Here is a 27,432-nt window from a genome sequence, read left to right as displayed (position 1 = left end):
TGGTATGGTCATGTGGAGAGAATGGATAACAATAGAGTGGTGAAAAAGTATATCTGAGCGAATTTGGAGGAGGGAGGAGGCGAGGTAGGTCAAGGAGAAGGTGGAGAGATATGGTGGATGAGTGTGTGAGGAAGAGGTTTGGAAGTCGGTGAGGCTAGGGATCTGACAGGAGATCGAGCCGGCTGGATGAATGTTGTGAGGAGAAGTGCATGATCAGGGATTTGGCACCCCTTTTTGATGTAGCAGCGTCTGAATTGACTCTGTCGGATATGTTTATGTGAAGCTACAAAACGTGGTGAATGTTTTTGGCATATCCGATAGAGCCAAGATTCTGGGGGCTTGAATGATGGGTGAATGGGAGCATGGCCCATTGGATTGGGCAAATTTGGGCTGTCTGAACATTGCTACGTCTCACCCTGCCCTAGGGTGGGAAAGGAGGTCCAATTGATGATGATGGTGGTGATGATGATGATTATGATTATTAATCCCTCTTTCCTTCCTTCCATTTCTGTCTTTCTTTCCTTCTTTCTTTCCTCCTCCTTTTGTGTATGGGTAACTCTACACTGAGTGACAAGCCAAATGGTTTCCTGTACACTAGGAAACCATTTACTACACTGGGTGGTAACCACATAACCAAATTATGGCACCTGGTAGTTTAGTGGGTTGTTAAGGCACTCTAGTCAGATTGAGTTGGTGCAGTTTTATATCCAAGGGATGGTTGGGGGCCACTCAGGATTGAGTGATTCTGGTCACTCTTATCTTGAATGTCAGGGCCAACTGGCCTAGCCCCAGGCTCCTACACTCCTCATGGGGCGACATAGGATTAGATGATGAATGGATGGATATATATGTATATACAATATATAATGTACTATAGTACCGGTAATATGTAAAGCCATGATATTTCCTGGAACAGATTGGATTTGCAGCAGCAGACTCACTGACAGCTCTGAAGCTGACAGAGTATGGTGTTCCAAAGGACCGGCTGGCACTGTTGTCCATCCCTCTTACACCTGTTCAGATCTTTCTTCCCCTCTATATTTCACGTCATACTTCTGGACCTCGGCCGCTTTCACCTTTTATGTATGGCTACATTTTCAGGTCAGTTGTATACTGGTTTTTCACAAAGAGAAGGCTTTAAAAATTGTACTACCATATAGATGTACTGCATCTATAGTATTTTAAGATTGAAGTACAAAATCATGGCATTTAGAACTATCAAGTTTGCTGTTTATTAATAAATTTTGGAGAATACAATATGGCCTAAGGCCAGGAAGAGGCACAAATAATGAAGTATTCACTGTCCAACAGCCACAAGAGAAGTATGGTACCTTGGAATGAATGGAAAGCTATGCTATGTACAGGCGGGTCCTGGTTTACAAGCATTCGCTATATGAGAAACCAGTGATATGAGATTGGGCAGTTTAGACCCAAATTTGGTGATGCAGGCAGGATCAGTTAATGTAACCCTATTTTTCCCAGGTCTGCATTCTGTTATACAAGTTTTGCAATCTGTTGTAGTAATCTGTTATCTAACATTAAGCTATCCAAGCAGTCCCCCATTAACATATCCCACTCCTATTGTAGAACCTGCCTGTATTTGTGAATTTGGAGAAGGCATTTGATTGTCTGGAGGGTGGTAATAAAATAGGTTATAAGAAAGCTGTGTTGATGAAAGATTTGTCAGATTGGTGATGTAAATGTACAAAGTCAGCTGCATGCATAAGAGTGGTTGCAGAGCAAAACAAGGATTTCTCAGTCAGTATACAGGTGCATCAAGTTTTCATGCCTAGTCCATTGCAGTTCATCCATGCACCTGAGGTATTGTCAAGAGAGTTTAGACATGGGCTACGTAGGACCTTTTATTTGCCAGTGATTTAGCTTTGATTCCTAAAAGTATGTAAGAGGCCATATAGAAGTTCAGGAGGTAGAGGAATGGAATGGAGGCAAAAGACTTAAGTTTAAACTGATAAAACAAAGGCATGGGCAGTAGATGTGAGATTGGTAACATTCTGCAATGGTGTGTGTAACCTTGTGATGTAAGTAAAAATGGATTTGCGAGGAATTTTATTTGGTGTACAACTTGTACCACAATAGATGGGTCCACAACAAATGCAGTGGTGATATAGGTAGATTGCAGAATGTGAGAAATATTCCTTGTGCAGCATGTAAGGTTGTTCCTGCTGTTGATAATAATATAGAAAATACTGTTTGGGGTGACAGCCAGTTTAAGTGGATGGAGGATTTCTGTAACTGGGGGACATGTTAACTGCAACAGGAGGGTCAGAGACTAGTTCTGATGCTTAAAAGAGAAGCGGATGAAAGAAGTTTTGGAAACTGTGGCCTCTCCTGACAATGAAGAAACTCTCCTTCTGTGCTAAAGGTACTCTTTGTAAAATATGTACTGTATAAGTAGTCTTATTCTGTGTGCCATTGAAACTTGGCCAGTAAGACAAGAGGATAAATGCAGACTGAAATGCACAGCAGTGAGAAGCAATGAGACTGTATAGATGGATGAGTAAGGCATCACTGAGTGACAGAACTGAGAATAGTGTATTGCAAGAGCCTTGACATAGGAAAGAGATATGTAAATTGGACAAGATGGTTTGGGCTGGTTGAGGAAGGGGGAGGGTGATTCAGAGGTATGAATCTGGAGGGCAGAATGCCTATAGGCAGATCTAGGAAGATGTGGAATAAAGTCCTGTGCAGAGACTTCTTGGATAGTGGAGAGTAGGGAAGTGACTAAGGATAGTGACACATGGAAAGTTGCCATCAAATGAAAAGACCAACACATGTTACCATCATCAGTGGTCTCTAAACGCAACATAATGCTTATACCTTTTTACCTACTCACAGACTTGTGTTTGGACTAGCATTGGCAGGACTGGTATGGTACACACCTTACTTCAGGTTGGATGATGGCTCATACCCTTTCCACTACTACCTTATCATCGTCATCATATATCTTGTACATCAGGTGAGTTATGGAGGAAGGAAATGGAGACAAAATAAAGAAGAGAGATAGAGAGGATGGAGATTGAAAGGGTGAAACTGGAAAATGTTGAAGAATTGAAAAGTTATAAAGCAAAGATGGATGAGAAAAGTAAGAAAGGAAGCTAGGGAAGATGAGATATTACTTTATAGTGTACGATAAACAGTCAGAATTTCATGAAATGTAGTACAGATACAGCAATGCAGCAGTCAACTGGAGTGAAGTTGAGTGCCATATGCTTGAACCTTAAATCATAAAGTGCAGTGCAAATACCCATGATTCCTTTTTGTCATTTTTTAGAATGCCTGCAGTTATTAGGCATGGTTTGCCTGCATCCCACATTATGGAGTGCAGTCAGCAACAATATAGGAATGCTAAACACATTATGTCTGACTCACATGCTTCATAAATTATCATTTAAAATAGGGAGTTTCCATTCTACTTATCAGCTTAATGTTTATGCATACGACCATGAATACCAAGGAACTCTTGAAATCTTTATCATCATCATCCTAGCTATCTCTTCTTAACCCTTTCACGCACAATAAGTTTTCAGTAAGCTTCGCGGCGCACGATTTTTATTCCACCCTCCTCCCCACCAGCCCCCCCACGTGCTGCTGAAAACATGTATTCTCGCCTTATTTTCGCCACCCAAACATATATATATTGCCATGAAACCTACATTATCTTATTTGCTGATGTTTGTTGTAGCTGATAAGCAAAAAAAAAAAAAAAAGTACAAATAGGAGTACATTAGGCCGGTGTGAATAAACATTTTGGAATGTCAGTCTCACATCCCAGCATCATAGTTTGAATGTTTTCGATCATACAGAAAAATGTTATTAGAAGTTTTGAAAGAGAATTTCATCAGTCTTCTAATAAGCTTTGTGAATTGTTGATACGTTTGTAGTTTTCGAGAAAATAGCAAAAAACTAAAAGCCATTTCCTACTGGAAACTGATGCTTTGTGCAGAGTACTCTAGCACATAAGTTTTCTCTCATAGGTTGTGTTTTTATTTCATAATCTTGTGTGGAATTTCATGGGCTTTCTCATGGTATCTACAGATTTTTCATGTGCCTCATAATTTCCAATTAAATCGCAAAAAACTACTGGGTACCCACACCTATGCTGCACTTTCGTCATGCATGCACAGTAACCGCTATTTTCCCACCTACGTAACAGCGACTTTTCATCAGAGATATTACATTGTTATGTCCTGTACATACATAGAATTTACTGCTCTTTATCTTGGTTCTTACAGGAATTCAATTCGTCCAATACTTTTCGAGTAAATGGACGACAAAGGTAGAATACTCCTCCAAGCGCTTCATAGTTTTACCGCAAACGAGATAAAAACGCATTATTCCCCCACCTTTACCTAAAAAATATGCTTCGAAAGGCTTATTTTTTGGTCATATACATACATAGAATTTACAGCTCTTTATCATGGTTCTTACAGGAAGTTGATACGTTCAATACTTCGAGTAAATGGACGACAGAGGTAGAATACTCCTCCGAGCGCAGCATAGTTTTACTGCAAGTGAGAAAAAAACACTCTCCTCCCCCACCTTTACTTGAAAAATATGCTCCCAAAGTTTTTTTTTTTTTTTTTTTTTTTTTTTTTTTTTTTTTCCCTCATGATGTCAAAACATCAACATAACTATTACTTGGACGAAAGAGAACAACATACCTCCTAGTGCACTGTCAATTTTTCCCGCCTCACCCACATGTACATATTTTCACATGCTAGAGGGTTTTTGTTTTATTCAAAGTCTACATGTAAAAAATCCAATTTTTTTTTTTTTTTATAGTGCTGTAAGAAACTCAAGATGACCACTAGTCTTTTTCCTAGGTACTGATACTGAAGCTGTACTTTCATCATATGTGTTTATGTAGAAAGCAATGCTTATTTATGTGAAAAATATAGAAATATTGGAATAGGTCAATATACAAATCGACAAAATTTGGAAAACTCACTTCCTCCAGGGATGTTGAGCTGCTGGCTGGATCTTGTGGGGTTTGAAGATGAGGAGTTATGTTGTGTGTGTGTGTGTGTGTGTGTGTGTGTGTGTGTGTGTGTGTGTGTGTGTGTGTGTACGCTCCACTAGGGAATACTTCGCTCGGCATGGTACCGTTTTAAGCAATCACCCACACAAAGTGGCATGTCACAAATAGGACACATGCCAAGAAGTGTCATGTATTAGAAATGGGAATGAATGAAAAAGGACCGCACTGGACATATAAAATAGACAGTGAGATCATTCGTAAAAGAAAAGATGAGAAAGACTTAGGAGTGATTATTCAGGATGACCTGTCACCAGAAAAGCATGTAAACAAAATCATTGTAGGAACTTATGGATTACTCACCAGCATGAGATTGAGTTTAAATTATATGGACGAGGAAATCCTGAGGGAGTTGATAGTGACCATGATAGACTGAGACTAAGGGAGTGGGCAATAGGACAGATCCCCGAGGAACACCACTATTGATAGCTTTAGCAGAGCAGTGGCCATCTACAACAGCAGCTATAGAACAGCCAGAAAGGAAGCTAGAGTTGAAGGCACAGATTGAAGGTTAAAAAGTAGATGTAGCTGTTAGATAATGCTGATTTTGTGTGTACGGCGTTTTGGGGAGAGTACTGTATGTAGAGAGTATGAAAGGATAGGTCTTGCTGGTGAGTCTCCTGAGTATGTGGAAGAGTTTTGGTGATTGGGAGACCTGTTATGTGCTGGAGGTAGAGCTGGAGCTAGTTCTGTGGCAAGAGTAAAGAATGGTTGGAGGATGGATGTTAGGGGAGCTGTTGCGTCTCCTGACACCGAGAGGGCCCTTCCTCTTCCTAAGTGGTAAGGAATCTTTGTATGTGGCATATGTTAGGAATATAATGCTGTATGGTAGTAAGACCTGGGCAGTAAAAGAGGATATGGGACTAGAGTGTATTGGTGTTGCAATAAGGAGGGATAGATTGAGATGATTTGGACATGTGGAGAGGATGGAAAATGACAGTTAAATGCAGAAAGTGAGCAGTGTGAACATTGGGGGTAGGGTTGCAAGAGGCAGACTGGAAAAAGTCCTAGGACAAGGTTATAGAGTGTGACCTGAGGGATAGAGACTAAATAAGGAGGCTGCCAGAGATCGAGCAGTGTGGAGAGCTTCTATTAGGTGACCAAGGCTAACGCCTGCAAGTATTTTGGAGACTTTATAAATGATATGATGATGGTTACCATTGTTCATTTACAGTCAGTATTTGACTTACCTAATGATCAGTGAGTGAATATGAATGTGTTTCGCTGCCAGAGATTGAGCAGTGTATAGAGTCGCTATTCGGTGACCAAGTCTAACGCATGCAAGCATGTTGGAAACTTTATAAATGATATGACGATGATTACCATTATTCTTTTACAGTCAGTATTTGATATACCTAATGATGATCAGTGAGTGAGTATGAATATGTTTGGTGGTAGTATAGATTTCAGTAGAGCCTTAATACAGTCTTCGTATGTAAAAGTTATTCAAGATTTTCCTTCCCCCCCATCAGCTGTTTTTTTATAAAAGAACATTTTAAGGAATTGTTTTACATAATATAGATAGAGAATGAAAGTACTGTAGTGTGAGTATAAGTGGCTGAGAAATGGCTGGGAGAAGGAGGGAGATGAGAAGGGAGGAAGAGATCACTAGGATATAGAGGTAATGGAAGCAATGAAGAGTCAAAATGGAGAAACCACCAAGAATTAATGGAGTGTGTGATGAAATGCTGAAGCATGGTGGAGAGATTGTGTAATGGATATAGGAAATATGCATGTTGGCCTGGGAGGAATGTAGAGTCTCAGAGGATTGAAAGTCAGGTATAATTATTTCCCAGTACAGAGGAAAATGAGAAAGAGAAGTACTGTATGCAGTAATCATAACGCTATTTGTCTTCATGTAAAAAGGAAAGAAATGGTAGGATACTTACTGAAAGAGTTAGGGAATCAGAGGAATTAGGTGGAGAATAACAGTGAGGTTTCAGGAAGGGAAGGGTTTGTGTAGATCAGATATTCATTCTAGGATGTTTGATGTAAAAGTTTCTAGAGAAGGGAAATAAGTTGTATGCAGCCATCATAGATTTGGAGAAAGCATAAGACTGGATAGACAAGGAATGAAGAAAATATTCGAAATATATGGAGAACATGGGAAGCTACTGAATGCTGTGAAGAGTATGGATGAGGGCACTAGGGCTGCAGTGTGTGTGGACAATGAACTAAGTGAATTTTTCTGTTTGAAGGTTGGATTGAAACAGGGATATGTCATGTCTCCATGGATGTTCAGTTTGTAAATGGATGAAGTTATAAGAGGTACAAGATGGGGCAGTGGATGTTGGAGTGGCCGTAATGAGAGAGGGTAGTGTTTGGAAACTTCCTGTTGTGTTGCTCGCAGATAACACTGTATTATAAAATAAAGATGAAGGGAAACTGCAGGGCTCGGTGAATAAGTTTGGGAGAGAATGTAAGAAACAAAATCTAAAGGTGAATATAGGGAAGAGTAAAGTTGTGGTCTTCGAGAGAAATGAAATCACTGAATGCAAAGTAAGGATGGGTAATGAGGAAATGGAAAATATGTATGCATTCAAGTACTTGGGTAGTGTGATGAGTATGGACAGAAGTTTAGAGGGTGAAGTGCTATAAAGAGTACAACAAGGTGGAAAGGTTGCTGGTTCCTTGAAAGCAGTGCTAAAAAATAAGGAAATGAGCATAGAAATTAAAAAGTCACTGCATGATAGTATTGTGATACCCAGTCTAATGTTTGGAAGAGCACAAGTCACGAGTAAGAGCAGTGGAAATGATTTATTTGAGAGGAGGATGTGGAGTTACATAGAGAGAGACTGATAAGCGAGGACGTTGAGGAGCATTGTGGTGTGGATGTAGATGTGACAGAAGTATTAGGAGAAATACATTGAGGTGGTTTGGCCATGTGGAGAGGATGGAGAATGAGAGATTAATGAGGAGATTGCATGTCAATGAGATGGAGGGGGGTGGAGGGAGGGGGAGACCAACGATGAGATAGAAGGATGGAGTGGAGAGAAATATGAATGAGGAGGTATAAGTTGGGGGGAGAGCAGTGAAATGGCAGGGAGCAGGGCAGCATGGAGGCAATTTATTTGTGCCACCTCTTACGGCATTAAGGTATATGGCTATTGTTACATAGCCTATGATTTCATCATCCTTTGTGTAATTTTAACGCACAGTTGCTGCATGTTTGATCACGAGCGTGTTCTGCCTCAGTCCCCCCCTTCTACCGTTATAGTAGAGTAAGTCGTTCTCTCTGTTATTCAGAGCGGGATTTTCAGCCTTTTGTCCCCATGGCTTCATTTGTGCGTCCTTCTTACAAGTTGTATCAGGCTCTCCTGGCCCCTATATAATGAGCTCAGTCTCTGCATCATTGCCACTTAGATCTGCTCCTCATTTTGTTCACATCTCTGTCCTCCCCTGTACAGATATTATTATTGTGAGTGCTCAAGAAATCTCCAAACATCTAGCAGCTGTGTGTAATTTGAGTATAACTGTTGTATTTTTTCTTGTACTGTATAGCATAAGTTTAATTTGTAGGCCTAGTGAAGTTTTTGTAATTCATGTAGGGATCTTTATGTCCATCAGTTTTAATATTATTTTGTATCTGTAATAATTTATCTTGCATTCACTGAGTATTATCTGGTATCTCATTTTATCAGGGCTGACTTAGATAAATTTACTCATGCTAATTTCGTGTTAATAGAGGCTATTGCAGTTAACCATATATTCAACCTGTTTTGCCATTACATTATCCTTATGAGTCCTGAATGTTTTGTTGTTAGTTTGAGCATTAAACTTTAACTTGTAATTTTACCTAACTCTTTTGTTTTGAACCTGGAACTTTACGGGACAGTAGTGATTATTAGTATTCTCACTTAAAGTGTACATTATCTTTCTCTGTTCCGTAACATAAATTTGGCGACCTCTCATCAGGATATTCAGGATATTATCATAAGGATATTGCTTGATATTTTGTGACTGTTACTTATTCATGATGTCTACTATTACTACACTTGATGAAGCCAAAGATTTTTTGTCAAATGTGCAAACAGTGTGTGATATAGAAAACAGAACAAAGAATGAACTTAAGCTCGTTGCTCAACAATTGGGAATTGCTGTTCGCTCTCATCATTCTAAAGATCAAATTGTTGACATGATCAATGAAAGCTTGTTTAATGTAACTCCTCCAAATGAGCAAACGCAGATTGAATTAGCTAAGTTACAGCTAGCCCTGCAGGAGGCTCGTGTGAAGGAAGCTGAATTTCAAGCACGTGCTAAGGAGGCTGAGTCTCAGGCTAAGGAGGCGGAATCTCAGGTTCGGATTCAGGAGGCACAGATACAGGCTCAGGCACAAATTGAACTTGCTAGGATTCAGGCAGACCATGAGTATCGCATGAAACAAGGTGGAACTGGATCATCTAGCTCTGATGATTTTGATGTGGCTAAAAATGTTAAACTTGTCCCTCCTTTTAATGAATCTGATTTAACAAAGTATTTTCAGTTGTTTGAGAGGGTAGCTACAGGTTTTAATTGGCCTAAGGAGTATTGGCCAGTACTCCTTCAAACTGTTCTCACCGGTAAAGCTCAAGTAACTTATGCATCTTTGCCTCAGGATCAGTCTGATAATTATGATGTAGTTAAGAGCTTGATTCTTAAGGCCTATGAGCTTGTTCCTGAAGCTTATAGAGTAAAATTTAGGACAACTTACAAGCAAGATAAGCAATCCCATGTTGAGTATGCAAAAATCAAAGAAGATCTGTTAGAGCAGTGGTTAAATTCTAAGAATGTGGATTCTGATTTTGATAAATTTAAGCAGATGATTTTGCTGGAGGACTTCAAAAGGTGTATTAGTAAAGATGTAAGCCTATATCTTGATGAGAAAAGAATAGATAATTTGTCTGATGCTGCAGTTTTAGCTGATGAGTATGTTCTCACTCACAAGAGATATTCTAGAGAAAAAGGGAAAGCTGAGAGTAAGTACGTTGCCTCTACTCAGAGTACAGGTAACAGGAAAGAGAATAAGGATGATGTTTCTCAGGCAGTAAATACCAGCTTCACCTCTAGATTTCAGAAAAGTAAATGTACTTATTGTAGTAAGCTTGGTCATACTACGGAGAGATGTTTCAGGAGACAGCGTGATGTGAACAAAAAGGAGTCTTTAAATATTCAGTCAGTTGGTCTAGTGTCCACCCTTGAGAGTTCCCATAATTCTTTAACTGAGTTAACTGAACCTGCTTTGAGGGGTAACTTAAATTCTCATGATGGAGCTCCTCTTTTGAGCAGTACCGTGGGTGACACTCTCAAGAGTTCATGTGCTAATTTCCTGTCTGATGGTTTTGTCAGTCCTCTGGACAGTAATGACAGGAAATCAGTTCAAATATATCGTGATACAGGTGCTTGCCAATCCCTTATGCTGACCATTGTTCTAGGCTCTAATGTTAATTCCTCTGATGAAACTGTTATCTTACAAGGTGTAGGGAATAATTACTTCTCTGTCCCTCTGTGCAGAGTGAATTTAGAGTCTGGTTTTGTTAATGGTTCCGTTATGGTTGGGTTGGTTGAGACACTCCCAATGTCAGGTGTAACTTTCTTACTTGGAAATGATATTGGTGGAAGTCAAGTGTGTCCAGCTCCTCAGTTGTCTAGTGAGCCAGTGGCTGCGTCCCAGGATTGTGATGTCCCTGATGTGTTCCCTGCATGTGCTGTCACTAGGGCTAAGTCTAAAGTTACTGGTGATTTAGAGGATGATGATGATGTTATCCTAGCTGACACTTTTCTTGCTAATTTGGACCACTCACCAGATGAGGCAGTACCCCGTAGTGTTGATAATTTGTCTCGTCAAGAGTTGGTTGAGTTGCAGGTTGCTGACCCTGAGTTGAAAGGTCTAGCTAACTCTGCTTACAGTGAAGAAGAGTCAGCCGGTGCTTCTACTTGTTATTATGTAAAGTCAGGAGTACTTATGAGGAAGTGGAGATCCCCAACAGCATCAGCCGACTGTGAATGGGAGGTTGTACATCAAGTTGTCATCCCTCGTGTTTGTAGGCAGGATATCATTAGAGTGGCTCATGATTCCAGTTGGCAGGACACCTTGGAGTGAGGAAGACTGTGGCACGCATTTTGAAACACTTCTACTGGCCAGGTATCTTCAGGGATGTTTCCTGGTATTGTAAGTCTTGTCACACCTGTCAAGTTGTGGGGAAGTGTAATCAGACTGAAAAGGTTGCACCTCTAGTTCCCATTCCTCCTTTTGAGGCGCCTTTCACCCGTGTGTTGGTGGATATTGTGGGCCCTCTTCCTAAGACTTCTTCAGGATTTTCTTATGTGTTGACCCTGATTGATATGGCTACTCGTTATCCTGAAGCCATTCCACTTAGAAATATCTCAGCAAAGAACGTGGTTAAGGAAATGCTAGGGTTCTTCACAAAGTTTGGTTTGCCCAAGGAGGTACAGTCAGACCGGGGAAGTAATTTCATGTCAAACGTTTTCAAGCACTCTCTGAAAGATTCGGGCATCACCCAGATCACGTCTTCAGCTTACCATCCCCAGACCCAAGGAGCGTTGGAGAGATATCATCAAACACTCAAATCGATGCTCAAGAAATACTGTTTGGAACATCAGAAAGACTGGGATAAAGGTCTTCCATTCGTTGTGTTTGCTGCAAGAGAATCTCCAAATGAATCACTGGGCTTCTCACCTTTTGAACTACTGTTTGGCCATGAAGTAAGAGGACCCCTTAAGTTACTCAAGGAATGCTGGCTGTCGGAGGAAGATGACGTCAACCTGCTGGAGTATGTGATGAAGTTCAAAGGACGGCTGTCCACTGCTTTACAGCTGGCGAGAGAGAATTTAGGAGCTGCTCAGGAGAAGATGAAGACTTGGTATGAGAAGAAGTCCAGGTTACGCCACTTTCAGCCAGGAGATCAGGTTTTGATTCTGCTACCAGTTCATGGGCAACCTCTTCAAGCCAAGTTTAGTGGCCCTTATTTCGTGGAGAAGAAACTCAGTGATGTCAACTATGTCATCGCCACACCAGATCGTAGAAAGAGCAAGCAACTATGTCACATCAACATGCTTAAGTTATATCACAGGCGGGACGAAAATAATCCAGTCTGCACTGTAGCTGTTCCACCCGAGTCTGCAAGTGAAGCTCTCCCATGCAGTATGAGACTGAGTGATAGTTTGGGGAAGAATCCTGATATCATGAATGATCTCCAGACTAAGCTTTCTCATCTACCTCCCAAGGAAAGGCAGGAGTTTTCGGCATTACTGCAGGAGTACCCGCAAGTGTTCCGTGCCACTCCAGGAAGAACCACTGTGTTGATGCATGATGTCGATGTTGGAGACGCAAAGCCAATTAAATTGCCTCCTTACCGTGTGAACCCAGTGAAAGTTCCTCTCATCCAGAAGGAGCTTGGCTACCTGTTGGACCACAAGATGATTGAGCCCTGTCAGAGCGAGTGGAGTTCTCCTGTCATTCTGGTCCCTAAGCCAGGTGGGTCACAGCGGCTTTGCATTGACTACAGACGTGTTAATCAGATAACTAAAACAGACACTTACCCTCTCCCTCGTGTGGAAGATTGCATAGACAAGATCGGAAAGGCTAGGTACATAAGTAAGTTTGATTTGTTAAAGGGATACTGGCAAGTACCTATGACTGAACGTGCTAGGGAGATCTCATGTTTTGTGACATTGGGAAAGACATTTGCATGTTCTGTAATGCCATGTACAGATTGTTTTAGAGTAATAAGAAATTTCCTTTGTAAATTTCTTTTTTCTTTGTGGGGAGGTGTTACATAGCCTATGATTTCATCATCCTTTGTGTAATTTTAACGCACAGTTGCTGCATGTTTGATCACGAGCGTGTTCTGCCTCAGTCCCCCCCTTCTACCGTTATAGTAGAGTAAGTCGTTCTCTCTGTTATTCAGAGCGGGATTTTCAGCCTTTTGTCCCCATGGCTTCATTTGCGCGTCCTTCTTACAAGTTGTATCAGGCTCTCCTGGCCCCTATATAATGAGCTCAGTCTCTGCATCATTGCCACTTAGATCTGCTCCTCATTTTGTTCACATCTCTGTCCTCCCCTGTACAGATATTATTATTGTGAGTGCTCAAGAAATCTCCAAACATCTAGCAGCTGTGTGTAATTTGAGTATAACTGTTGTATTTTTTCTTGTACTGTATAGCATAAGTTTAATTTGTAGGCCTAGTGAAGTTTTTGTAATTCATGTAGGGATCTTTATGTCCATCAGTTTTAATATTATTTTGTATCTGTAATAATTTATCTTGCATTCACTGAGTATTATCTGGTATCTCATTTTATCAGGGCTGACTTAGATAAATTTACTCATGCTAATTTCGTGTTAATAGAGGCTATTGCAGTTAACCATATATTCAACCTGTTTTGCCATTACATTATCCTTATGAGTCCTGAATGTTTTGTTGTTAGTTTGAGCATTAAACTTTAACTTGTAATTTTACCTAACTCTTTTGTTTTGAACCTGGAACTTTACGGGACAGTAGTGATTATTAGTATTCTCACTTAAAGTGTACATTATCTTTCTCTGTTCCGTAACACTATAGATAGATATGAGTAGATATTACCGTTTACATGCTCTTCGTATACAGAGCTTGTCTGCCCCCCAATTAACCATGTGAAAGGTGAGGCTGCTATATTTAGCAGATGTCAAAGAGTTTGAGAAGCAATGCTGTTTTATAAAAGTGTGTAGAGTAAGTAGAAATATGAAAAAAAAAAAAAAAAAAAATTAAAGTGTGAAGAAATGTAAAAGCTGGAGAAAAGGAAATACAAACAGTAAAACTAGTGAATTCTAACTCATATCCTCTTGACACAGGTGTTTGTCAACTGCATGTTTGTGGGTGTGATGGCATTCTTTGCACGCATCAGTGACTCCACTGTTGGCGGGACATACATGACACTCCTCAACACTTTCACAAACTTGGGAGGCAACTGGCCATCTTGGGTAGCCCTCCGTTTTGTCTCAGAGCTAACATGGACTTCCTGCCTTCCTGCAGCCACAGTAGAGAATATGGAGGAGCAACTGCATCTTCCAGCCACATGTTATTCAGAGAAGGACAGGCAGGTATGTTGATTTGCTTGTATCATAAACTGATCAGCCATGTACAGTACAGTATACCCATGATATTCACAGGGGTTAGGTTCCCAAAACCTCTGCAAATACCAAAAACCGGGATTCTTCTCATGGACATGGATTTACTCCCCAGTTTACTGATAATTGTAAAGAAGCCATCCACAATTATTTTATTACCATATTTTGTGGTGTGGAAGATGCACCTTTTATATATTTATATATATATATATATATATATATATATATATATATATATATACTGTATATATATATATATATGCTTCGAAGAACCCTGATGTGCGATGACAGAAGTAATGAACTGAGGTGTGGGTAGGCATAGGCTCAGTTCAAAGCACTCATACAGTTATTTATCTCATGCATTTGATTACCTACTCAGTAGATTTACCAGTAATAAAATTATCAAGAATACAGCCACACAGTCCTCATGAAATTTGTTTACTACCGGCAGTGCAGTGTACTGCCATCTAGTTAGTCTACAAGAAAGTTCTCAAAACAGGTGTCGTGATTGATGGAGGTACTGTATATCAAGCATGTAATTTGAGGAATAAAAAGTGTTTCTACCTCTATTGGCCATTATTTGTAGTGAAGCAAATGGATGGATGGATTTTATTGAGTTCAGCTAGTGTATTTGCAATCAAGTTATGCAAACATATAAATTGTATGCCTTAATACACTGTAGTACCAGTTAAGCAGGGTGGTACTCCCAAGGTGGATGGAAAACTGATGACAGAGAGAGCTGGAACTCCTGTTTCATCAGCCCTCAGGACTAGCTTCAGACCATTACCTTTTGCTGAACTGTTTCATTGTTTCAGTAACACAGAATAGGCCAGCATGCTCTCTGGTACAAGTTCCTCTCACTGTCAGTGCCAAACTTCATGCACATTACACACTACACTTCCTATTCAAAATTCAAAAAAAAAAATAAGTGGCATCTCATTACAAAGCCTCGGAATCCCGGGAGAGGGGGGGGAACCATCAAGCCCATACCATCTGCCTCTCTCCCGGTGACGACCAAGCGAGATGCCTGGAACCACTGTCTGACACACTTCTTCATTTCTGCAACATTCGTGGCCTTTCCTCAAATTTTCTCTTTTCTGAATGCCACCTCTCCTCCTCTAAACCTAATCCTCTCCTCCTCACTGAGACTCAGCTGTCTGAGGTGACTTGATAGCAAAACCTTTCCTGTATCCTCCTGCTTTTTCTATACAGTAACCCCTCCAAAATCCAACGTAATAGAGTCCAAGTAATGTCCGGGACTTGAACAAAATGCCCCTGGACAGGTACTTATGACCCCAACCGAACCTACTGGACATGCACAGCACCTATATAAGACCATATTCACACAAATAAGGGACAGAAACCATAAAATAAATGAAAAGGAACAGCAGGTCCTGCAGCAGGTAGGGCATCACGATCAAAGCAAGCACGTGGGCAGCCATGGCGACGAGCGTGCAGTCACGACGGTAGGTAGGCGGGAAGTGGTGAGGATGCAGGGGAGCTCTAGCGGACGTCGCCGGAACTATACCCCGAAACACAGCTGTTCGTCACCGCGCAGCAAATTTAAAGAATAGGGTTGAACACATATTGGCTTTTTTTTTTTTTTTTAAATTGATGTTTTTTGGCCATTTTTGGTGCCCCAGATTGTTTTGGACCTTCGTCTAGATGGTCTTTTGTCCGGATATCGTAGGGAATATCTGAGACTTCGACTAATGGACCCAAGCCCAAAATGTCCGGGTCTTGGTTGTCTGGGTCTTAGAGGGGTTACTGTACTCATTTCAGAGTCAAAAGTGTTGCGTATATGTACGCAACAAAATATCTTGCTATTGTGCTCCTGAATTTGAATCTTCTGAATTCTCTACTTTCTGGCTTCGGCTATCCCGTCATTCTCTGACTAATATAGCTGTGCTATTTACTTATCCTCTGATTCTGCTGACTATGAAAAATTCTTTGACTATCTTCCTTGTAAGAGGAACACATCCTATCAATTTCTTCTTTCTCTGAAATCTCCAATCTAGGAGATTTCAGTGTTCACCACCACCTTTGGCCCTCCTCTCCATTCACTGATCCACCTGGTGAATATGCCAACATCTTTTCTATCCATAATGACCTAGAGCAGCTTGTACAGCATCTTACCCATATGTGAATCACATGCTGTATGAAGCCCCATTGGCATCCTTCGGTGCTGAATACTGAAAATTACCATTATTTGTAAAAATGTTGTGTATTTGCATGATTTTTCTCTATCTGGTAATAGCCATTCCATAGGGACACTGAAGGTTCAGTGATACCCAAACTTAACATTTCATCCACACATTGTTTAGCCAATGCACGCTGCAAATGTGTGACTCTATATGCTGGCATGTAAATAGGTTGGGTGTCTGTTTAACATTAATCTGGTGTTGTATTAAATTAGTACAGCCTAATTTTTCACCGGATAATGCGACTGTCTGTCGATGTTTCTGTAGTAAATCCAGTTGATCATTCTAAACATAAAAGTTTTCTGAGCGAATCAAATGCTGTTATATGCACTCAGTGTATGACAATTTTACTTGACACTCCAGCTATTTTCACTTCTTGTATAGGATCTGGACTGGTCTCTGAATTACATATGCAAGTTTCTTTATTGATCTGTTAATCACCATTCATTAAGTTAATTAGGAAGACATTTGTTTTCTCTTTGTTATTTATCCAACATAAAGCATTCTCAGTCGATAAGCCTCTCACTTTACAGGTCTCTTCTAATACAAAAAATTGCAGTTTCTCAATTTACTCTTTATCATGATTTTTGTGAATGATCTTTTCGGTAAAGTAATATTAGAGTTAATAAAACATGGATGACTGCTGTTGTGACCTTTGGCCTTGGGTGAGAAGTCCAGTTTAGGTAAGTCTGACTGGTTAAGTGAGAGTGGGTTAGAGGTCCCGTTTTTTTCTGATCAGATGCTGGTTATACTCTTTGTTTTCTTTGAGAGAATTTAGGGCATACTGTATATTTTTCTTTTTATGTTTGACCACTGTTGTTACTTTAGAGCTTCTATAATTGTTGAATGTATTATATAATTGTTGGATGCATTATGTGGAGAAGATAACATAATGGTTTGTAATGGAGTACCAGGAGAAAATGATAACGCGAAGCAACTGAAGGATATGTCAGGAAAGGAGATTGTGCATTTGTAACTCAATTTCAAACACAAAGATGCAAATAAATATGCAGTAGGGCCCCCCTTTATGCGACAATTTGGTGGACAAACAAGCACGCATAAACGGAACCACAGGCCATATGGGAAAAATGGAGTTTGGTGGACAGACGATCCTCACTTCAGGGGTTAGACTTATGATTACCTATTATATTCACACTCACATGGACATTAATACTCCTCCATTATAAAGAACAGTGATATTTATTCAAACTAACGTACAATAATAAACAAAGAAAAATGTACAAATTCGTGCATATCTGAGATGTGAAAAGTACGCAATTACTCCATGCTGACGACTTCAGTATAGCCTCTTTTTTTTTTTTTTTTTTTTTTTTTTTTTTTTTTTTACTAATGACTTTCAGAAATAATTTCACACTGCATTTTGTGTGTGTGTGTGTGTGTGTGTGTGTGTGTGTGTGTGTGTGTGCACCGAAAGTGGTTCCCGGCGAAATACGCGTGATTCTGGACAGCCATTGACGTGTTGGATAGGTCAGAAGTTTTTTCTTGATTGGTAATGAGGACTTCCAAGAAGCTTAGTGGCAGTCCTTGGTGGTTAAAATTTTTATGGGGAGTGTTCAGGGGCAAAACTAGTTGGTTAGGCTAGGTTAGAATGCGCTGATGTGTCCATTCGGCGACATCATGTGTAAACACACTGTCTTGGGTGTCTTACGGCAGACATATTTATAATACCCTATCTTTAAATACATTTTTAACAAAAAATATGGGGCTCCTAGAACCTAATCCCCTATTTTACATGTAAGTATATGTCACGTTTTAGGATGGAGACCACTCAGAGCACGTCTGTTACGGTAAGAGACTCGGGCTGAACTGAGTAGCATGGCGAGGAGACATTGTTTGGTGGGAATTCCCTGACTGGAACCCGAATTTAGGCCACTATGTGTAGCAAGCCACATTAAATGAGTTCTATCTAACTATCGCCAGACGCCTCAATTCCTTTTGGGGTGGCCACAAACAAATCGCCTCCAAGTCGCCCTGTCCCCCGCCATTTCACTGCCCTGCTCCCAACTCACACACCCCGCTCTCATATACCTCTCCACCCCATCCCTCCATCTCATCCTCGGCCTCCCCCTCCCTCTTCCCCCCTCCACCTCACTCACATACACTCTCTTCGTCAGTCTTTCACCCTCCATCCTCTCCACATGGCCAAACTACCTCAGTGTGTTCCTCATAACGCTTCCTATCACATCCACATCCACACCACAACGCTCCTTTATATCCTCATTCGTCAGCCTGTCTCTCCATGTGATTATGTGCTCTTAGAGAGGTCGACGCTGGGAATGGTTGCTGATACGAGGGCCATGAGAGGACGATGTGGGGGTCTGTGAGAACATATGATTGTGTTATGCAAGATCAAGTTGTGAGGAGTGAGTTGGATCAGGAGAGAGAGGAGCAGTCAGGGAGAAAGACTGAAAGATGAGAAGCTGAGGATCAAAGAAGTGGCAGATGAATACAGGACCAAAGTAGGGTAGGAGTTAGAATCAGTGAATTGGAATGAAATGGATCTGGACAGCCTGTGGAATGCATATAGGGATTGCTTAGTTAGAAATACTAAAGTAGTTTGTGGTATGGCAAGAGTAACAACAAAGGAGAAAGGTACGGCATGGTGGGATGGTGAAGTTAAGAGAGCAGTGGAGGAAAAGAGAAAGAAGTGGCTGAAGTGGTTACAGGACAGGGGTTCAATTGAAATAACTGAATATAGTGAGAGCAAGAAGCACGTAAAGAGACTAGTGAAGAGGAAAAAGGAGGAGGTAAATGATGATCTAGGAAGAAAAATGAATGCAAACCACTCTGAAAATAGGAAGTTATTCTGGAAAGAGGTGCAGAAATCTAGAAGTGAAAGTGGAAAGAATTGTGATGGTGTGAAGGATGTAGGTGGTAGATTATTAACCCATGGGGATGAAGTAAGGAGCAGATGGAACGAATATTTTGAAAGACTGATGAATGGGAATATAGAGAGCAGAGTGGCTGTAAACATGATTGGTTTTAGGGGTGTGCGAAGAAGGATTGCAGTGCCAGGAGACGTGACGCTGGCACAGATTAAGTGTAGTGGAGTGAGTGGAATGAATTGCTTTTTGGAGATATGTAAGAAGGCATGGATAAGTGAAACTGTGCCAGCAGAGCAGAAAAAGGCTGTGATTGTACCCCTATACAGAAATAAAGGTGAGCGAAGTGAGTGCAAGAATTATCATGGCATAAGTTTGTTGAGTGTGGTTGGGAAGGTCTATCTGTCTATCTATTGCCAGACGCCTCAATCCCGTTTGGGGTGGCCACAAACAAATCGCCTCCAAGTCGCCCTGTCCTCCACCATTTCACTGCCCTGCTCCCAACTCACACCCCCCTCTCTCATATACCTCTCCATCCCATCCCTCCATCTCATCCTCGGCCTCCCCCTCCCTCTTCCCCCCTCCACCTCACTCACATACACTCTCTTCGTCAGTCTTTCACCCTCCATCCTCTCCACATGGCCAAACCACCTCAGTGTGTTCCTCATAACGCTTCCTATCACATCCACATCCACACCACAACGCTCCTTTATATCCTCATTCATCAGCCTGTCTCTCCACGTGACTCCACAGGCTCCTCTTAAATAACTCATTTCCACTGCTCTCACTCTTGACTTGTGTCCTTCCAACAATGTCCAAGCTTCACTTCCGTAGGTTAGAGTTGGTATCACAATACTGTCATGTAGTAACTTTTTTTTTTTTTATTATAAAATAAGAGAGATATCAGAAGTCCTAGTGAGTGATGAACAGGGTGGCTTTAGGAGTGGCAGAGGATGTGTGCATCAAGTACAGTGTTTGCAGTGAGACAGATAGCAGAGAAGGCTTGTGAGAAGGACCATAAGGTCTATCTATCTATCTATTGCCAGACGCCTCAATCCCGTTTGGGGTGGCCACAAACAAATCGCCTCCAAGTCGCCCTGTCCCCCGCCATTTCACTGCCCTGCTCCCAACTCACACCATAAGGTGTTTATGGCATTTATGGATCTGGAAAAAGCATACGACAAAGTGGACAGAGAAGGATTGTTGAAAGTTTTGCACATGTACGGTATAGATGGTAAGCTGCTAGGTGCCATCAAGAGTTTTTATGATGGTAGTGAAGCATGTGTAAGGGTTAATGGTCATCTAAGTGAATGGTTCATGATCGGTGTGGGCATGTGACAAGGTTGTGTGATGTCTCCATGATTGTTCAGTTTATATACATGGATGGGGTGATGAGAGAAGTAAAAACATGACTAAGGGAGAGGGGATGACATTGGTCTATCTATCTATCTATAGCCCGACGCCCTAATCCCGCAAAGGGTGCCCGCAGACAAAACGCCTCCAAGTCACTCTGTCACCCACCATTTGACTCCCCTCCCCCCAACTCACCCCCCCCCTCCCTCATATACCTGTCAACTCCATCCCTCCACCTCATCCTCGGTCTACCCCTCCCTCTCCCTCCCTCCACCTCACCTACATGCACCCTCTTAGTCAGTCTTTCATTCTCCATTCTCTCCATATGTCCAAACCACCTCAGTGTATTTCTCCTAATCTTTTCAACCACATCCACATCTACCCCACAACATTCCTTCACTTCTTCATTCGTCAACCTGTCCCTCCACGTCACTCCACATGCTCCTCTCAAGTAACTCATTTCCACTGCTCTCACTCTTGACTTGTTCCCCTCTTGCAATGTCCACGCCTCGCTTCCATACGTCAGGGTAGGGATCACAATACCATCATGCAGTGACTTCTTAACTTCCATACTCACCTTCCTATTTCTCATCACTGCTTTCAGTGTACCAACAACCTTTCTTCCCTGCTGTACCCTTTCACGTACTTCATCCCCCAAAGTTCCATCCTTACTCATCACACTACCCAAGTACTTGAATGCACTCACATTCTCCATATCCTCACCATCCAACCTCACTGCACACTCTGTGACTTCATTCCTCTCAAACACCATAACTTTACTTTTGTTTACATTAACTTTCAGCTTCCTCCTCCTACACACTGTCCCAAATTCATTCACCAAACCTTGCAACTCCCATTCATCTTCACTCAACAATACTGTATCATCAGCAAACAGCAACACCGGAAGCTTCCAAATCTCACCCTCATTCATTAGGGCCACCCCCACATCCACTGCCCTACCTTGCACCTCCTTTACAACCCCATCCATATATATATTAAACAGCCATGGAGACATCACACACCCCTGTTTCAGTCCCACATTGAGATCAAATGTGGGACTGAAACAGGGGTGTGTGGCATTGGTGATGGATGGAATATCTCAAATTTGTTGTCTGCTGATGATGCAGTACTACTTGCAAATGCCGGACAAGAACTAGATGGGCTAGTGCAGAGATTTGCTGATGTCTCTGAGCATCGTGCCTTGAAAGTAAATGTTGAATAGAGTAATGTGATGGTTACTGAGAGAGAAGGTGACTCGTGATGTTACAGTGAATGGAGAGAGACTGGAACTGGTGAGAGAGTTCAAATACCTGGGAACAGTTATAGAAAAGAAAGGAAAATGTACAAAAGAAGTGGACAGTAGAGTGACACAAGGAAGAAAAGTAACTGGTGCACTGATGGCCTTGATAAGAAACAGAGGCTTGAGTGTTGCAGCTGCTTGAGGCTTGCATGAAGGAGTGTTAGTGCCAACTTTAACATATGGATGTGAGACCATGGTGTGGCAAGAATATGAAAAGTCAAGAGTAAGAGCAGTGGAGATGGGACTGTTAAGGAATGTACAGTACATGGAGTACAGAGAGTGGATAGGATATGAAATAATGTGATTCATGAAAAATTTGGAATGAGGAAATCTGTGGATACCAGAATCAAAGAGTGTGTACTGCGATGGTATGGTCATGTGAAGAGAATGGATAACAAGAGAGTGGTGAAAAAGGTATATCTGAGTGAATTTGAAGGAGGGAGGAGGTGAGGTAGGCCAAGGAGAAGGTGGAGAGATATGGTGGATGAGTGTGTGAGGAAGAGAGGTTTGGAAGTCAGTGAGGCTAGGGAACTGACAGGAGATCAAGCTGGCTGGATGAATGTTGTGAGGAGAAGTGCACGATCAGGGATTTGGCACCCCTTTTTAACGTGGCAGCCACCGGATTGACTCTGTCTGATACTTTATGCGAAGCTACAGAACGTGGTGAATGTTTTTGGCGTATCCAATAGAGCCAGGATTCTGGGGGCTTGAATGATGAGTAAATGGAAGTGTGGCCTATTGGATTGGGCAGATTTGGTCTGTCTGGACATTGCTGCTCCTTACCCTGCCCTAGGGTGGGAAAGGAGGTCCAGATGATGATGATGATAATGATTATTTGGAGAAGAAATTTCCTCTATTATTCTACGCTGCCTACTCCTTCCTTAGCTTTTATCTTTCTTTTTCTGTGCCTGCCCTCCTCTCTTCCTATTTCTCCCATCTTTCCTGTCACTTCTTATTGCTTTTCTTTCCTTTACAGGTGGCTTTACATTGACAAGCCAAATGGTTTCGTGTAAGCCAAGAAACCATTTACAACGCTGGGTGGTAACCACATAACCAGTCCATACGTGCTCCCTACGTGTCAACAAGTGGGTTGGTGGAGGGTTAGTGCCCCTCCCCGTAAAACAACTAACTCAAAGTCAAATGGCCACCCCTTACGGGATTATGGTGTCTGGCAATAGATAGATAGATAGATTCTTTGTCGAAATTTATGTCATTGAAATATGGCATTTACATAATATTTTCTTCTCTCATTGTACAAAGTCCAAGAAGCATATTTGCATTATAGATAAATTTTCTACTATGAAGAATACAGTAGTTAATGTTTTGATAGTCTCTGCATATTTGATGTCTAACTCAATCATTCCTCTAACTGGTATTGCTTTACCATCTGCAGTGTTTAAATCTAAGTTTGGCTCCTCCATGAATGTTACCTTTCTCCTACTTCTAAAATTGTTTGTAAAATATCTTGTGTTAGCAACCTGAAGTGGAAAGAAAAATAATAAAAAGTGACAGGGTAGAAAGGAAGAAGCAGGAAGAAAGGAGGCAGACAAAGAGTTGGAATGAAAAAGGGGAAGAAAAAGTAGGCAGCATTTCATCAAGTGAGTGAATGATGGTCACCACCACCACCTACCACCGACTGTACTACTTTAATGCTAGAACGTCCTTAAATTATGAGGAAATGATAAATCTCACTGAAATTCCTTTGTACAGTATGGATATTTCCAGCTCTGCCTAGATTTATTGTTATTGATTTTGGTTATTGAAAGGATGAGTAAAATGTGTGTGTGTTTTTTTTTTTCCCAGATGTGTGAAGGTGGAGGAGGTGTGTGTGAGGTGTTGATGGATGGATACTACATAGAGAGTGCAGTTTTGGTGGTGGTGGGACTTCTGTGGGCACGCTGGGGGCTACCAACCGTACGTCGTCTCCAGGAACTCCCTGTCTCAGCCTGGGCTGTCAAATACCAACGCACTCAATGAAACTAATCCTAGTTCACTCCCAAAGACTTTCATGTACTATTTTTATTTTTATAAATGTAATTTATTTTTATTTTTTTAATTTTTTTCAAGGGAGGGGGAGGAGAGTCATATCTACTTTGACAAGCATGTTCTACATAGATAGTAGTGTATGTAAATGTTACATGTGAAAAGTATGTTATGACCTCCCATGGTTCCCCTTCTTCCCTACTATATCCCACTTTTACCTTACCCATCATGCCTTGTAGTAACCAAACAGAACACATCACCTAATGCTATTCAGCTTTTCTGTGAAGTAGAATTTTCTGAACTTCAGTTTAGCGACACCACCACCCAAACACCACACCATTTGCATAATGGAAATCAAGTTACTTGGCCCCGTACGTGAACTTTACTCCATCTGCTTCCATGTTGTTGACTTATTCTCCTCATATTTACTACCATTTTATGACACCAGTCCACAGATCAGTTTTGCATAAATGTTGACATTCTCTCTCTCTCTCTCTCTCTCTCTCTCTCTCATGAAACATGCTCATATTTACACATACACAATCTTTCCCTCACTTAAAAATGCACATATACAATCTTTCCCTCACTCAAATATGCAAAACTACACAATCTTTCCCTGACTTAAATATGCACACACACACACATACACGCACACACACGTGTACACATACCCAACGTACTGAGCCAGACAGTGCAGTGCCACAAAGCTATTGGTGGGCACATCCTGTATTAAACTGCCTTCTTTTCTGTATATGTGCCCCAGCCACTTCCAGCGAGACAGTCTCACATATTCATTAACTGGTTCCACTCTCGTAATATCCCTTACTCTTTCATTTGTAACTCTGTCTTGCCACTTTACCCCAAGAATCCTTCTTAGTATTATATTCTCAAATCCTAATACTTTCTGATCAGTTGCAATTGTACTGTACCATGACTCATGCCCATAAATTAAAATTGTTCTCTAACCATGGATTTGTAAATTTTCACTTTAGTATGTACCAAAAGCATATTATTCCAAACAGATTTCAACATTCCAACAGCTCGCCAAGCCTGTCTAATCCTCTCCTCAATTTCATTGTTTAATGATCCATTAGATGATACAATCGTTCCCAAATATTTAAAGTTTTCTACATTCTTCACCACATTATTCCCAATTACACAATCGATTTGGTTCTCTACATTCATATTAATAATTTCAGTCTTTCCACAGTTTATTACCAATCCCACTTTTTCTCCTTCCTCCACCAGACAAGCATCCTCTGCATCTCGTAAATACTTCCGCAAATCAGTACAATATCATCAGCATAGTCCAAATCCATCAGCTTCTTATTTCTTTCCAGTTAATTCCTGCACCTGTTCTCCTTACAACCTTTCTCATAACATAATCCATAACCAAAACAAACAGCAGTGGCGAAAGAACTCCTTCTTGAATCACTCCTGACCTAACTTCGAATGGATCACTCAAAGAACCACCCACCATTATCTTACAAAATGTATCTTCATGCAGGCTTCTAATAATATTTACAAACTTTTCTGGTATACCATAGAATCTCATAATTTTCAACATAGCTTCAAGTGAAAAACTATCAAACGCCTTTTCAAAATCCACAAAACACATACTAAGTGGCATTTTCATCTCATTAACTTGTTGCATTAGATGCCTTACAATAAAAATCTGATCATTACAACCTCGACCCTTTCTAAATCCCGCTTGTTCGTCTCTTAAAAATTTGTCAATTACTGGCTTTATTCTGTTCAACAAGATTTTGGAAAAGACTTTTGCAACTACAGGTGTCAAAATTATCCCCCTCCAATTGCCACACACACTTAAATCTCCCTTTTTTGGTATTTTTATAATCACTCCATTTTTCCACTTTTGGAATTCCACCATTATCCCAAGCCACATTCAAATGTTTCAAAAGCACTTTCATATATCTATCTATCTATATATATATATATTTATATATATAGATAGATAGATTGTTTCATTTCATTTTTAAAGGCTCCAACATGCTTGTATGCGTTGGCCTTGGTCACCTAATGGCGGCTCTCCATGCTGCATGATCTATTGCAGCCTCCCTGTTCAGTACCTTAACCCTGAGGTCACACTTAATGACCTCGTCCCGTGTCTTTTTCGGTCTGCTCCTCATAAACTCACCACCAATATTAACCCCTAGGCACCAGGCATGGGTAGACCTGTCCGTGTCCCAGAACTGTGTTATTTTCAGGAAAATTAGTTTTCCCCCCTAATTTTTTTTTTTTTTTCCATTACAAATCAATCACAAATGACAAAAAACACATAAAAAGTGCGTACTTATTCTCAGTTGATGATTTGGAGGTGGTGATGTGGTGTGAGGGAACCAGTGTGTGGCAGCTGGGCTGATCATGTTCAAGATCGCGGTGGTGTGTTGGTGGTATTGGTGGAGGGAAAAGAGATGATTACCTTGCACCAAAATAAGTGTTGAGTGTATTTGTTTCTCACAATAATTCACAGTGCTGTATGAACACAATATTACAACTAAAATAGCAAAAACACACAAGAAAGGTATTAATAAAGATTGGCTTGTTTTATGTTTTCCATGATACTTATTTTCTAACATATTTATGTCTGTTTATTTACTCACCATTATTTACACACTATTTACACATTATTTCACTGTTTTTGGTAACTCTTGACAGTATGAAACTCCCTAAAGTCTGGCTGTTGTTAGTACAAGTGTACTCATGCACCCGTACACTGTCCCCCACACCACTCAGGGCCCCCTAGTAGCCCTCCCCTCCACCCCACCCCACCCCTCCCGACCCCTACCCCAACCCTGAACCAATATCAGCTGGTTCCAAGGCCACACTATCCCTACGCCAGCCTCCCACCACCCTCCACCACAGCCCTCCTCACTGCTGGGATGCCCTCCCACCCCCAACCCACACCCCCACCCCCTCCCCCGGCCAGCCAGTATTACCCCACACACCAGCCGTGCCGGGACAAAACTCTGAGTCCATATGGCGTGCTACTAAGTTCAAACATGCCCCCGAAAAATTAAAACGTCATATGAAGTGGACCGTAGGCCTGTACCAACACATCATATGACATGGACCGGCGCCTAGGGGTTAACACATCTCACCTTCCTCACCCAATTATCATCCCCTGTCTTCTCCACATGCCCAAAATCATCTCAATCTACCTCTCCTCATCAAAACACCAACACACTCCAGTCCCATCCTACATCTCAACTCTTCCATCATAAACCCAGCCCCTCTAGACCTTGCACGCAGGGACACTACACATCCACCTAATCATTGTCATTTATGTACATCTGAACCTGCGAATATCCTCCTCCTTTACTGCCCATGTCTCACTACCATACAGCATTACACTCCTAACACATGCTGCATACAAAGACCCCTTAGCAAGTAGGGAGAGTCCTCTCAATGTCAGGATAGGTAACAGCTCCCTGAACTTCTTCCAACCACTTCTCACCCTAGCCACAGAGCTAGCTCCGGCCCCACCTCCAGCACACAACATGTCTCCCAAATAGCAAAACTCTTCCACACACTCAAGAGATTCACCAGCAAGTTCAATCCTTTCACGTCT

At 41.3% G+C, this 27,432-nt stretch overlaps 1 protein-coding gene across 1 annotated transcript in view; it reads left to right on the top strand.

Annotated features, from left to right (window-relative positions):
• LOC145400248 (acetyl-coenzyme A transporter 1) overlaps positions 1-24,082 on the top strand; it is a 105,744-nt gene extending 81,662 nt beyond the window's left edge. Inside the window, exons 9-12 of the mRNA XM_080272763.1 lie at positions 917-1,101; positions 2,857-2,977; positions 13,885-14,133; positions 23,661-24,082. Coding sequence (XP_080128889.1) covers positions 917-1,101; positions 2,857-2,977; positions 13,885-14,133; positions 23,661-23,834 — 729 coding nt within the window. The 3' untranslated portion in view covers positions 23,835-24,082. The remainder of the gene's footprint in view (positions 1-916; positions 1,102-2,856; positions 2,978-13,884; positions 14,134-23,660) is intronic.
• Positions 24,083-27,432: the final 3,350 nt, after the last annotated feature.

Source organism: Coenobita brevimanus, chromosome 51 (genome assembly GCF_032717465.1).
Source record: "Coenobita brevimanus isolate Jiangsu-jjx chromosome 51, ASM3271746v2, whole genome shotgun sequence".
Classification (NCBI taxonomy): domain Eukaryota; kingdom Metazoa; phylum Arthropoda; class Malacostraca; order Decapoda; family Coenobitidae; genus Coenobita; species Coenobita brevimanus.
This window is presented reverse-complemented; position numbering and strand designations above follow the sequence as displayed.